Below are 14,864 nucleotides of genomic sequence, written 5' to 3' on the forward strand. Positions count from 1 at the left end.
AGTGCTCTACAAAGAAAATAAATATGAACAAAATGTTAAAAAGTCACAGTATCTCTTAAAAAAAACCAGAGCGTAGAGGGGGGGAAAAGCATCACACAATGTAGGTGCAAGGTAGAGTCTCTCTTCAATGACTTTCTCTGAATGTACTGGTTACAATAAAGCCTGATGCTAGAATGTAAAAAGGTCCAAAAAGTGTCTCTCTTTCAAAGCACACAGAAAAGATACAAAGAAACACCTCTCTCATCTCATTACAGCACATATCAATGTATTTGGCAAGGAAACTGCCTGAAATGTAATAATTATGTGTTATAAACACTTTAAATATCTGCAGGCCACAAGTACCATGTAGGCTCACACTGTCAATACACCCAAGCAAAAGTACAAAGATAAAAGGCATTGACAGCTAGAACTTAGATCAGTCATCTAAAAGAATCATACAGATAAAGACAGCAAATACTTTTTCAATTAGGAGTTTGAAATCTTGAAGGTGTGACATGTTGAAAGCAGAGTTTTGCTTTGCTTGGCTTCCTGGAGCTGCCGAGCCAGAGGGAAGGAATAATGGGAAACTTCTAAGCATTGGAGTATTTGGTGTTCAGGAAACATCCCTGAGGTTGTTTTCTATACATAAACACGGTCTCTTTGTGTAAGTGTCAGAGTAAGAGTGTTTGAGCAACAGAGAGAAGGAAAAACAAATGCACATGTACAAACATATGCAGAAAAAAAGGCTTGAATCAGGGTGATAATGTTCCTTTTCTGGTTGTTCAGCCAGCTGCTAACTGCGATATTAACTTTTTTAGTTAAGACACCGAGAAGAAGAGGGATGAAGATGGAACTTTTCCTTATAAAAGTTGCCTGGTAACTTCTTAGGCAGTGCTTTTAATTCAAAACTACACATGTATGAGTACAATTTTACAATACTGTTGAACGTTTTCTTTGTAAAATATTTAAAAACTGTATTTAAAAGGCAGGCATGTTATCAATGCAACCATTAAAAGGGAATATTTTCATAGGTGGTGTGATATGCAAACAAGCCTATGTGCATAGTACTAACACAGAATAAAGGTATAAGAAACATACAGAAAATAAAAACATCACTAAGGGCCCTATGTTGCACTCGGCCCAGCGCAAAGCCCAACACAAGAGTCTTTCCTAGTTGAAGATAAACACAGTTGTCAATTTCCCTTCCACCGCCCAGATTTAAGTTCTATAAACAAAGTTTACTTTTCTCTTTGTTGTCTTGCATTTATTACACTAAAGTATTAGCTTCAACACAGAACAGATCACCCTGAGTCAGTTCTTCAGCTCATGTTTTTTATATATTATTTCATATTTGAATGTCATTGCTTCCTCAGGTATCACACTTTATCATTTAAATCAGCTCTCGTACTGACAAGTTTCACCTCTCAAAAGGGCACCAGGTAAACAGGCTGGTACATTTGACTTGAGTGTGGTCACCTTAAGAATGATGTATAGCACAGATTGGCTGACACAGCGCTGTGCACCGCCTGTCCCACAACAGAGAGTGCCGGCTTTCTCAGGTACCTTAGTATCTGGGATGCTAGCTTGAGTAAATGTGCTTTGCAGACATGCTAAGTTACAGACATGCTCTGATTTACTCAGGAATGAAGAAGTATGTCACAATTATTTTCTAGAATGTGCATGTATAATGGGGTTATACACTTACTAGCGGCTTTAAGTCTATAGGCAATATTTTCAGGTGACACAATCCCAACTTTTCAAATTTGCAAAACGGACATAACAATAGTTTTTTTGTTTTCTTTTTTCTTTAAAAAAAAAAAAAAAAGAAAGATTATTTTTGGGGCATTTTAGGCCTTTAAGAAAAGACAGCTGAATAAGTGAAAGGGGAGAGAGGGCGGGGATGACATCCAGCAAAGGGCCGCAGGTCAGAGTCAAACCCGGGCCTGCTGCGTCAAGGAGAAAACCTCTATATATGGCCGCCCACTCTACCAACTGAGCTATCCAGGCGCCCAATTTACTAGTGGTTTTAATTTGTTGTGTACTGAACATAAATAAAAACAAAGAATGCCTTGACTGTACCACCAAATCCTAAAGCTAAGCACGTAACAAAGCTGTGATTGCGTGAAATACGGGTGGTGAGGATATTTGGCAAAAGTTGTAAACACTTCAATTACAGATGTAACTTGAACAAATAGTACCGGGTCTTTCGAAGGTTGTGTTCACCTTAATGTACAGGCGTCTGCGTTCATCAGTTGCTGGCGAATTGGAGCTGCGTTGACAAACGAGCTTAATTTACCCTCACTGAAGTAAGATTAATTGGGGCTGTCGAGGTATGAAGCAGCAAATGACAACGCGGCTTTGGAATAATGGCGAGAAGTAGGGAGGGAGTGCATGAGAGAAAGGTTTACCTAACGTATGATACTATGTCATAAGGAAGTATGACATGTAGATAGTTTGTCCTAAAGATCCTGCAAATAAACAAGGGAGGGGAAAAAAAAAAAGAGCAAAAAAAAAATAGCAATGTTTGTCCCAAATGGCTTTGGCTCGGCCCACTTGTAAACTCAATCAACGGAGGAACATTAGAAAGAGCTGGCATTGAGGGAAAACAATTTGGGAGCATCAAAAGAATCTCTCTTTCTCTCTCTCTCACATGCACAACAGCAAATTAGAACAACATAACAGCAAAGAAGTGTGTGTGTGTGTGTGTGTGTGTGTGTGTGTGTGTGTGTGGGGGGGGGGGGGGGGGGGGGGGGGGGCTTGAAGTGATTACTTAACAAAGAAACAAAGTGTTCAACACTCCAATCAAGGTGGAAGCAGTGCAAGTAAAAAAAGTCTTAAGAGAGGACAGAAAAGGGGTGATTAGAAGGAGTAGAAGATGCAGGAGAACAGAATGTTAATCTGTTGTATTTTAGTCAAAATGTACTGTGGGTCTGCCTGTGTATATAGTTTGTATATGCAACTTCAAATACTGATACAACCATATGAGTACATCCTTTGCTTTGTGTTAAGTGAAATACTGTGGACACCTGTGGTAAAAATGGCTAGCTGACTTAGTACCTCAAAAATGACAAACAATTAACAGGACGGAATCATTGCACAGTGGTTTGTCTATGCATACATGTGAAGGCTGCGTATTGTAAGTTTATAGTACACTCACGGGTTTGAGTAGGTATACTAGGCTTGTCCCCTGTATAATCAACAGAGGGAGTTGTGTCATGGAGAGAGCGTGGTGGAGGGTCTCAACAGATGCCATGATCTGGTCAAATCTGCCAGCCAGACCGCCCAACGTCACTATGGCATCCACCTGGAGAGACATGCAGCACATATGAAAAATGGTTCTCTGGCAGGGTGCTATTGTTTTTATCAATGAAGAAAAATGACAACAGAAGTGGCTGAAGAAAGACAAAGAAAAAAGAAGGAAAACCTTTTATATAATCTATGTGTTGAATGCCATTGCTCTGAGAAAGTGTGTAAAATACACCACATTTAGAATAATTTGGCAACCATTAATAGAAAAGCAGTATGGTATCTATAAAACAAACAAATGCCGGCCTGTTACTTTAACAAAGAAACAAACAGAACAACACATGAAATTGGGATAAGTACACATTAAAAGGGATAAAAAGACAGAGGACAGAGCTTTGAGAGAAAACTAAGATGGAGGACAGATAAACAATCAGTGTTCAATTATAGAATGACTTTGAGCCAATATAATGACAACAGTAGCTTGACTTAATAAGTGAATGTGTTAACAGCAAACCAAGTAAGCTATAGTAAGTGGATTACTTAACTATAATGCCATTTTCTTCAACCTCAGAGCTAAAATAAGGTTATTCTTAACTTTGAGCCAGCAGTTTTCTCAGATACGGTATTTAGAGCTCTCAGCAGTTATATGCTTATACAAAGTCCCTGAGCAGTCAAGCACCAGTGCTGACAGCCTCAGAACCCAACAGAGTCTAAAGGGCAGAGGCGCTGTCAGAGGCTGACGACTGACAGTCACACCAGCACGGAAAATGAACCAAATACCATCAATCACGCTGACTTCACTTCAATGTTTTCACTTCAACCACATATTGCAAATAAATAAATAAATAAGCAAACACAATGTATGGGGCAAATTCATTACCTGTGCTGATCCTGGGCTGCAGCTAAACTACTAATCAGCTGGATCACATTGGCTACATTGATCTGCCAGTATAACAGATGAGTATTTTTCCTGTGTGGAAATGTATAAGCATGCATGAAACCATTAAATGAATTACAACACAGGAAACAGCAGCCTCACTTAGCCACTCTGAAATGCATTTTCATTTCCCCTTTTATGACTTCAACAACCTGCCATTACCTCAATGTATTTAACATTTGCAAAAAGGTAAAAGTGCTACAATCAAACTTATGCTGTAGCTCCTTACTGGAACAGACTATTTACCCAACTGAATGCTTCGTAACTAACTTCCTGCCGAGACTGATGGAGTTAAAATAAAACTAAGTGCTGAGAGATTGAGGTTATTTCAACACAGAGTGAGGCACAGAGGCATCACCTGAACTGTAAACAACAACAGTGGGTGAACAGACATCCTTCAGCGAGTGTGAGAGAGAGAGCGGGTGAGAGAGAGAGCGAGCATGAGAGAGAGAGAGAGAGAGAGAGAGAGAGAGAGAGAGAGAGAGGGGTTATGAAATAAAAAAAATGAAAATGTTCCAGTCGGAAATTTTAGCAGGTGGGAAAAACACAAAACTGTCCTATCTCAACCTGATCCTACAGGAAAAGGCTTGTGTTGTGAAAAGACCAAAATGCATTAGTCTGTCTTTCTGTGTCTGTGTAGCTATCAGCCCACAGCTAATTCAGTCCTATAAAAGATGTAGATCTTTAAAAACATGTCACAAATGTGAAAATCATTAAAAAGAGTGGCTCAGTGATTTCCTAACAACATGTTTTAGCCTTCATTACTCAAACAGGAGTAAGTAGTGCATGGGGGCCACCTATGGCCACTAGTAAACAGTAAACAGTAAACCAGGACTGTGTCACCCAGGATGTCTATGGCACAGAGAAATAAGATACATCAGTCTCTGGTAACAAAGAAAATACTTTAGTTGGTAGAATCAATTCTTCTCAATTTTTGGTTTTGCTCTTTTTGTGAGTTTTTCAAAAAGGAAAATTTATAAAATTGCCAAATGTATCCATAAGTAGGATGTCTTATCTACAATATGTTTGGCCCTTTTTGTCTTCCATCAAATCATCTCCCAAATTCATTTCTGATGCCCCTCCCACCTTTGTAATGGCTTACTAAGAACAATTTATCATACAAAACAATGCCCTGAATGGTCCAAAGCTGCTAGAGGTAGGAATAAGAGAGGAGTGGCGAGATCAAACCATCAGCGAGTCGGCAACGCCAGATGACAGAAAACCTCAGAGAAAGCAAACAAAGCTGAAAGAGAACAAGGAGTAATGGCGACAGAGAAAAAAAATAGTGTATTGTGTTTCAGCGTCTGATGACACACTAGCTTGCTTAATCTTCCGCCTCCTATCAAAGTTCTGTAGTGTCGCCATGCATATCAGACCCCATTTAACGGTTTGAATTTTTATGTGTTCCTATTTTATGTTTGTTTACTGAAAACAAAACAAAAAAAACAAATAGGGCAAGGAAAATCTCACGACTGAATGAAGACAATCTAACAAGCTGGCTCAACAGATCCGGCCGTACTCTCCCCTGATTGGCTGGGGGAGCCAGAGCGAGCAACGCTGCCTCGGAGATCAACACACAAACTCATATCCATTTCTTAGGGATGATGAATAGATAACTAGAGAAAGAGAGAAGAAAATGAAAAACAGTAGTGCTGCATATGCCTGCAACAGTGAAGCTTGAGGAGAGAAGCGAACTAGGACAGAGGTAGGAGAAAACAAACACACACACACACACACACACACACACACACACTGTTGGGACGTCGGGATACACACACATGCAGACTCACACTTCAACAAGTGCATACACACAAAGGTACCGAAAGGCTCACATGCAAACTCGCCTTTCACAAACACATGCGCGATACAGATAGACACACACACACACACACACACACAAAGACACACACACACACACACACACACACACACACACAAAAACACACAGACTTAAACACACAAACCAACACATACTCATCCACCCACCATAATCCTCTGATACCATTCTTTGGGATTTCACCCAACACAATACGATATAAATTCTCTAAATCGAGCACTAAGCTGTGTGCAAGAAAAACATTCAGAGGCTAATATGTTGAATCTTAAACACTGTGTTTGGTAATCTGCAAATCAGCCTGTTATTATTTCATGTTTTTATTCATTTAAAGAGGCTAAGTGGATGGAAATTAGTGAAGGTGAGCAAAAAACAAAATGACAAGGCATGATATTTAAATCATTAGAAGAGTTCTGCTTTTATATAACCTACTCCTATTCACAAAGTGTTGAAGGGAACAAAAGTTCAAATAAGAGTCATAGTGGGTAAAGAAAAAGAGGGAAAATCCTGGTACACAAACAAAAAGTCATCATCAGCAAGTCTAAGAGAAAGTCAAAAAACTGATTGCCAGGCTCCTATCTCTTCCAAGCAGACGGACGGACAAACACTCAAAGGCAGAGTAAATATTAGCCAGGCCGCACAAAAAAAGCCAAATGGAAGAGAAGGACAAAAGTGTATCCTATCTTAAAGCCTGACACTGAAAAACAAAGTGAAAATACACAATGTGGAAACACACATGCATACTGTAAAGATGAAGGGCAGTTTTATGTGTCTGCAAGCCACTTCTCCCTGATCTATCATCAGCTTAAAATGATTGGGGCACTCGCTAGTGATTGGAGCAAAGCTTAGCATGGCGCTTAAAAATTCTAATAATGGAGAAAATAGGGAAAGAGTGAGAGAGGGGAGACAGATGGACAGGAGGATGACACAGAAATAGATAAGAACACAGATAAACAGACAGATAAAAAGGCAGATTAATATATAAGACCGAACATATTTTCCGCCATGCAAATAATGATAAGGAGGAATAATGATCTTTGTTGAAATTAGAGGTATACCGTTTGTTATATAACACAGTTTTTTTCTTGCTGTGATGTGCATTCTATTCAAATCAGATGACGTTTTAAGAGTTGGAATAGAAATTGAGTCAATCTGTGAGTCAGATCTCTGCATGTCCGACTGTGAAGCAGCCAGCTGGGCAAGGGGCTTCGCTGTGGCTGGCAGCTCATTTCAGTTTTGGATATGAGTTTGTTAGGTATCTTTAAAAAAGATCACAACAAAAGTGAAGAATTTCATCTTAAATCTGACAAACCACAATTACACTTAGCATTTTATGTGTAGCTGTCTTCAGGGAATGTTGAGTGAGCATGCATGTTCTTCTCCAGCAGCACCCTGTTTTATATTCATACACCCACACACGTCGGATCTGCCCGCAGCCAACCAAAGTCCAACATTACTGACCTCTGAGCAGCTAATCTTGAGTACCTGAAGACTGAGTGCCTTGCTTAGGGGCACTAAACTGTCTAAGGCTAAGGGAGAGAAGAACTTTAATTATTAATTTTACTCAGTGCTGTAACTGCTGCTAGTTCTTTTAATGACTGTAACAAAAAGCTTATTTAAAACAATGTTTTTGACACTGAGAAGCCCTGGAAGTCACTGTTCCTGGCCAAGAAATAGTTCAGCTCATAAGCCCCGTAAAACCACAACTTATTATTAACTTTTTGTGAGCTTCGGAGTTGCTGGTTGCTCTGTGCTGGTTGTTGGAGCTTCTCATCTAACTCTTGGCAAGAAAGCACCTTTTGCAAAATCTCAAACTATTTCTTTAACATAAAAATGTCAGATACAAATGTTTGTGTGTGTGTTTGTGTGTGTGTGTGTGTGTGTGTGTGTGTGTCTGTGTGCGCAGTGGATGTTCACCTGTAACTGTTGTCTCTGAACTTCCTCCACCATGATTGCAAGGCACTTGGTGAAATCAGTTAGATCCTGGTCAGCTGTTTCTATTAGCTTGCACCCCTACGCACAAAGAAAAATGTAATCAAACACAAAGGCAAGAAAACACAATCCGATGGATGTTCACACACACAGATAGAAAAACAAAAATCCAGGCAGAGATAAGGGATAGGAGGATAAAACAGCAGAGAAAAACAGAACTAGATAGAGAGATTGAAAGAGGTATAAATCAGTGCTTTAGTCTTGTCTAGCTGTCTATGGGCTGTGTTGCTGAATAATGTAGAGGTTCCAGTCAGTGGCCCTAAACTACAGCATCCAGGTAAACAACCATGCTCTGGCTTTCTCTCACTCTTACCCCTTCTCTCTCTCCATACACTGTCCTCCTGAAACACACTAACTTTGCCATCGCACACACTCACGCACAGTTCACACAAACTTGCTCACTGTGCCCTATTTGATCCCATCCATCCCTCTCCCTCGCGGATGCTTTACTTTTCTCTCCCTTCCATTTATGCAGAATTTATTATTTGTTTCCGACAAATCTCTGAGGGAACGCCTCAAACTTTCCTATTGTTCTGCTCCTTAGGCATTACCATAAAAGTCTGTTCTCTTCAAGGAAAAAAGGTATTGCTCCTTTTTTAAGGCAACCTGTGTGATATTTGTGAAAAAGGACTAATATTACAGACAGCTGCAGAGAGAGGGAAAAGGGTGACTGGGAAAAGGTGTGTGTGAGCCTGTGTGTGCATGGTAAAGTATTGGATCGGCATTTCAAACTGTAAACTGATTGCAGTAATACACAGTACAGCACACGCAGGCACTGCATTTTCTTTCCTCTAAGGTGTGTGTCTGTGTGACACCTTACAGTGTATTTATTATTATTATTCGATAGTGCTACACCCCTCTTCACACAAACGTTCTGGTTTGACCTTTTGCTTGTTATAAATGACTATGAGTCCACTTCATAGAATTAGCATTGTATCTGCATGACCTTGGATAGTTCAGTAGTCTAAATATGCCTACATGAACAAGTCTCTTGCGATATGCTAGGGACCCATGGAGCAAAGGCTAGGACGTAGGATGACATACCAAGATGTCTTATACCTGCACAATGTGTATACTGTATATAACTTTGGGAGAGTACCTTTACATCATATGTAAAAAAAAAAAATTCAAGTAAACAAACTCTTTCGGTCTCCTCCAAAATGCAGACTGCTGTTCCTTTCATTTCCCAATGTGATATCCCCATTGTATTGTGATTATAGTCTTTTATAACTGACGCTAGCCACCACTTCTTGCATGCTACACATCAGCAGGTCCTTAAAACATTTTGCACAAAGTACTTTTGGTTGTATCTAGTTATTTATATTTTTACAACGTAGTGGATTTGTGCATTAAAGTCAAACAAACTCAACAAACATCTAATAGTGACTCTCATTCTTTTTGCCTGTAACCCATTAACATGAATAAATATCTCCTGGCAACTCCCCATCATAGGATGCATGTTTATAAGTTGGGAGCACATCAATCGAAAAGTGGTTTTCCCCTCTCAGCTAATAGGTATTTGAATAAAGCTCTTAAAGGGAAAAACACAACATATTTTCACAAGAAAGAAGCCTATGGAAAGGTCTGAAAAATAAATGGTGCATTCATCTTGGAACCACTGATCTGACAGAAATATTGGACAAGTTCTGTACATCCAACATCCAACAATTGCATTTTGTAGCAGGTGTTAAAGGAGATGCAGTTCTTCCTTCCAGGCCGTGTTAACACTCTCAACAAGCTCCACCAGTGCATTTTCTATGCTCAAGTAAAACGATTGGATCCTAGCCACAGATGGTGTTCAGGCTATTGGCAGAGAGAGTCAACAGAGAACAAAGTTTGAGTTGTTTGCTACTGTTTACAGGGAATTTGTCATGAGTATAATGGAACATATTTTATTTTGGTAAAGGACATGTTTCTGGGTCAGCATGTGACTCTAATCACCTCTAGAGGTAGTTTTTAATGACCGGGTTTAATAGATATTGGTGCATGATAGTTGAAGCATTGTCAGACTGCAGACTTTTATTGTTTATTAAGAACATTTTCTGAATGTTTTGGAGGGGTTGGTTTGAATATCACTCAAAGCCTGAGCTTTATAACATTTTATTTCAAGCAAAGCGATGGATTTTCACAGTATTTTCTAAATGATCCATATTCCCTTTGTAAAAATCTTTGACTCTAGAAACAAGAATTTTCAACATGAATTTATCCAATGTTCCCATTTATGTTCTGGAAATGTATGCACATTTGCACATATTTAATTAGATAATGCATCATTTGCATATTAAAACATACAATTTCAGAAAACCTGTAACACAAAAGATAATATTTTAATATAAGTAACAAACTGGGGAAGATTTATGGTGATATACTGTATATTTGTTCAAATGTTTGCCCTATCCACCTGTAGTTTCTCCCCTTAACTTCAAGTCATACCTCAAAGGAATACATGCTGGGAAAGTCAACTTCTTACTAACGTTGCCTACATGTCAAAGTGGTCACGGAGTCAAGTTGTACATTTCTGGATAAAGATACAGTTATTTAGTCCAAACTATGAACTTATGTCTGTCTAAAGACCTATTGCTTTGCGCGAGTGTGTGTGTATGTGTGTAAGTATTTCTCAGTGTGTACACCTGTAGAACTGACAATGTTAAGTTGTGTTCAACTCACCTTGTCTGCATAGAATGCTTTGACCTCGGCAGTAATGGAATCAAAATCCCCACTGATATAGTCGGGGAGAAAGCTGGATGTAAGGATAGAAAAAAAGGGGGTGAGTGACAGAAGGAGAGGGTTATGATTGCAAGAAAGGCAGAGATAGAAGAGACAAGAGGAGAGAGGACATCGGGGCATGTGTCAGCTCTTTGATCTGTGCGGCGAGGGAGAATTTGTGACGCCACCGGGGGAAGACGAAGAGACATGAGAGTGATATGACAGGGTGATTCTCTGTGGCACTGAGCCCGGCCCTGTCACATGCCCACACACGCGCAAATTCTGATACTATAAGTCAATATCATAAAGTATCATAAAGTCAAACTGCTTCTGGTTTCTTAGTTACTAGTGAATCCAAATCATATTGTTTTTCATGCTGAGGGAAGATGCTGATCACAACAGTTGACATTTGAAACTCAAAGTATGCTTTAAATATTGTAGTAAAAAAGTGAAGAGGAAAAATAGGAAGAAACCCCAAATTGTGTGCTGATTATGCACCACAAGTTGTAGTATGCAAGTTGTCTATATCGACAATGATTCATTTTAGGGACTGCTCCGGTGTCTCTCATTTTAGGCCGGATGTCCATTACCCTCTGCTTTCTTTGTGTTGGCATTCTAAACTCTGGTCAATTTATAAGGACCAAGGTTAATTGCTTATCAGATCTCTGCAGGGTAAACCCAGACAGCTAGCCAGACTATCTGTCCAATCTGAGTTTTCTATTGCACGACTTAAACAATTTTTGAACAAGCACATGATCCACCAAAAACAAGTTCCTTCCCGACGCTATTTTGAAGAAACACCATTATTGTGATACAGTTTCACCTTCCTATGAAATGCTGTGGATGAAGGTCTGGCAATGCAGGACTAGAATGTAAGTAACAAATCTGTGTTAACTTCCTACTTATCCATGGTTTGTGACTCACATAAACTATTATTGCCCCTCAGAAAACATGAACAATGATCACAAAATAAAGTAATATGGAGTATAAGGTGTAAACTTCATAAATCTGGCAGAAATACTATGTTAATACATGCAATTAAGAGGATTACAACAGAAAATTAAACTGGGCAGGAGGTTTGGGAATATATGTGCATTCAGGCATTGCATTCTGAATACAAATCTCCCAATGTATTTCATTTATCCAAATACAACTGTGTTTTGAGGCAGCCTGCATTCCCAGGGTATGGGAATTAACAAGGTCTGTAGCAGATATCAGTGGAAACAACCAAAAATCTACCAGCCACTACTGAGTAGAATATTTCTGTCAGAGAGAGACAGATAGCTCTCTGTGTATTCCATTTGTGTGTGTGTGTGTGTGTGTGTGTGTTCATGTGTAAGGAGCAGGACCACGCAGGGTTGCGGCTGCCGCTATCTACAGGCATTAACAGGTCTGACATTATGATTTCATGGTTGGTTGGGCGGTGTGTTTTTTTTGTATGTGTGTATGTGTGTTGTGCATGAAAGTGCTGCCCAGCAAAAGCGATGTTCCGGTTGGTTGAAGAAAGAGATACAGAAGGATTATTCCCTCCCTTCCTCCTCAGTATTCCCATTTACACAAACAAGATACAACGAAACCGTCAGAACAGCAATTGTATGCAATTTGCTGCTATGTGCGCGCGCACACAGACACACACACACACACAAAGACAATCAGACCCGAGCTGGACCCAAATAATTTGATCCAGGTAAAAGCCTTCCTTCTCCACACAAACACATGACACTGGAATGTGCACAAACAATGTACACAAACCTCTGCAATAAGCAGGTTCACACAAGCACATGCACAGTTTTGCCTGCTTTATGATTCACAGCGCCACAATTGCATCTCAATTCAGAAATAACCTTCATGTGACAGATGGGACGAGATGTGACACTGGGCCTGATCAGAGCTTCACACACACTCACACACTTACACACTCACAAACTCACAATCACACACACCATTGTGCCCTGTGTGCATGACTCTGTCGGCTGATAGTAATTGACCAGGCGAGATTCTAAATTCTGTATTTGTGTCTGAGTGTGTAAGCGTAATTGTGTGTGTGTGTGTGTATGCTGAGTGTCTGACAGTCTTCACTTCCACATTAATATTAACTGACACTTTAATTTGGATGGGAAATAGAGCATTTTACCGCCAGTTTGTCTGAGTACCGGGTGGCGGGGATGGCTGTGTGACCTTTGCTTGTGTTTGCGTGTGCGTTTGTTTGTCTATCTGCCTGCTTGTGTGTCCTTCTCTCTGCAACCTCTTTGCCGGCTTTTTTCTCCCTCTCCGTGCCAACCCACACCTCTCCTTTTGCATGCTGTCTTCTCCTTTACATCCTCTTTCAATTTTGTCTCATTTCCGCTCTGCAATACTCACTTTTCAATGTACCTGAAGCAATTTCTGTCAATCTAACCTTTTTGTTAAGTTAAAAAAGAATTCCTTTCCACTATCTTCTACTTTCCATCTTTGTTTTGATCAAACTAAACCTGCCACAATGCTCTCATTTGACCACTTAATTACAGCAACATGTTTTGTTTATGTCACCTTGCTTCCTTTCATCATTTCCCGAATCAAAGCATGACAAACATTCTTCACCCTTTTCTCTTCTTTTCAACACTTAAGGAGATGCAGCTCTGATTACTTTGATACTCATTCCTCCCATCTCCAAATAAAAGGCGAGAGCCAGTGAAGGGTTGGAGGTATTATTTTGGATGAAATCATTAACGAAACATGTACATAAACAAGCCAAAGCACAGCACTTTGTCACGTTCAGCTCCTTGACTCATAACCTGTTGTTCATGACCAATTTCCACCAACTGCGGAACGGCTGTGGACCCGCTCCAGAACGGCGGCGGAATCAATAGGGTTCCATTAAAGTCAATGTGTGTATTTTCACTGACTGTGGAATGGCTGCGTTCCAACCTCGTCCCAGCTCCGGCAATCCACAGCCCTCTGGAACAGATACGCAGAGCTTCTATTTTTTACGGATGCAAGAGCGCTCTGCAGCAATTCAGCACAGGGTAGATTGATCGCAACAGGAAGTAGAGCACAGAAACCAAAATAAAACATTGGTTTATTTTCAAAACAAAATTCAATACACCATGCTCACGGCGGATCATATTCCCCTGCACTACACCTTAAAAACGTCATAATGGTTGGAGACAACTACATCCCGTTATATCGCACGATCATCCGTGAATTCAAGAGATCTCGTGGGTTCACGTGAGTACAGCTCGTGAGTACAAATCCAGACCTGGTGGGTGTTAATGGACGGCGGAGCAGATCCACAGCCGTTCCGCAGTTGGTGGAAATTGTGGATAAGAAGACTCACAGACTTGCATATAAACTCTGGAAATGGCTTGTGACAATATATAACTTTTAAATGTTTGTGTGTCCATGTGCTTGAGAGTATTTGTTGAATGAATGTGATTGTAGATGACTGTCATATCTCATCATAAAAAAACAACATAATCGGTCATTTGTCAGTCATGCAACGTCTTAACAGGCAGAAATGGGCATATTGCAGCAAAACGTCTTAGGAAAGCTTGGTCTCTGACTGGACACTGGAAGCGACAGCATCCTGTCTTTCACCAACAGTCAGGGTTGAGTTTATAAACCATCGTAAACACATTTGGAAGAAACCAACAAAGTAACCAAAACTTGACCATAGAGATACCAGACTAGAAAACAACCATATTAATCATTGTTGTTATACTGTAGGTTCATGAGGGTTATTTTGAAAGGTGCTGACAAGTGACTTGTTTTGTAATTCAAATAGTAGGACTTGTTGGTTTGTAAAGGTGAGTTGTACATGGATTATAAGTGTCTAATTTCATAATAAAGCAGTACAGCAAAGGTAGGCATTACAATCAGTGCTAACTGAAATATTATTTTCCCATTGCAACAAAGGTTCTGATAAGCCTCATGTGCCTCTAAGACCTCAAGGCACATAAGTGTGATTACATACTGTATGTTTATAACATGTTTGTGTTATTCTGTATCGAAGCAATTAAAAGAACCATGTGGTTGACAATGGTTGGATGTAGGTATGATTTGTTCATCCAACAGCAAGTCAGGGATTTGTGATACAACAGTGTTTATCAGCTCAATGTCTGTAGGCTGTCAGACTAATAACCAAACATAGTAATATTTTCACACACTCCTTATCCCCTAAACTCTTAGGGC

General features: G+C 39.9%; 1 protein-coding gene across 4 annotated transcripts in view; it reads right to left on the reverse strand.

Moving 5' to 3' along the window:
• tpk1 (thiamin pyrophosphokinase 1) overlaps positions 1-14,864 on the reverse strand; it is a 67,151-nt gene that overhangs the window by 27,563 nt on the left and 24,724 nt on the right. For all 4 annotated transcript variants that reach the window (XM_034861599.1, XM_034861598.1, XM_034861601.1 and 1 more), the window contains exons 5-7: positions 10,656-10,728; positions 7,914-8,009; positions 3,137-3,283 (exon numbers count right to left, since the gene is read on the reverse strand). In XM_034861599.1, coding sequence (XP_034717490.1) covers positions 3,137-3,283; positions 7,914-8,009; positions 10,656-10,728 — 316 coding nt within the window. The remainder of the gene's footprint in view (positions 1-3,136; positions 3,284-7,913; positions 8,010-10,655; positions 10,729-14,864) is intronic.

The sequence above is a fragment of the Etheostoma cragini genome, chromosome 22 (genome assembly GCF_013103735.1).
Source record: "Etheostoma cragini isolate CJK2018 chromosome 22, CSU_Ecrag_1.0, whole genome shotgun sequence".
Lineage (NCBI taxonomy): Eukaryota > Metazoa > Chordata > Actinopteri > Perciformes > Percidae > Etheostoma > Etheostoma cragini.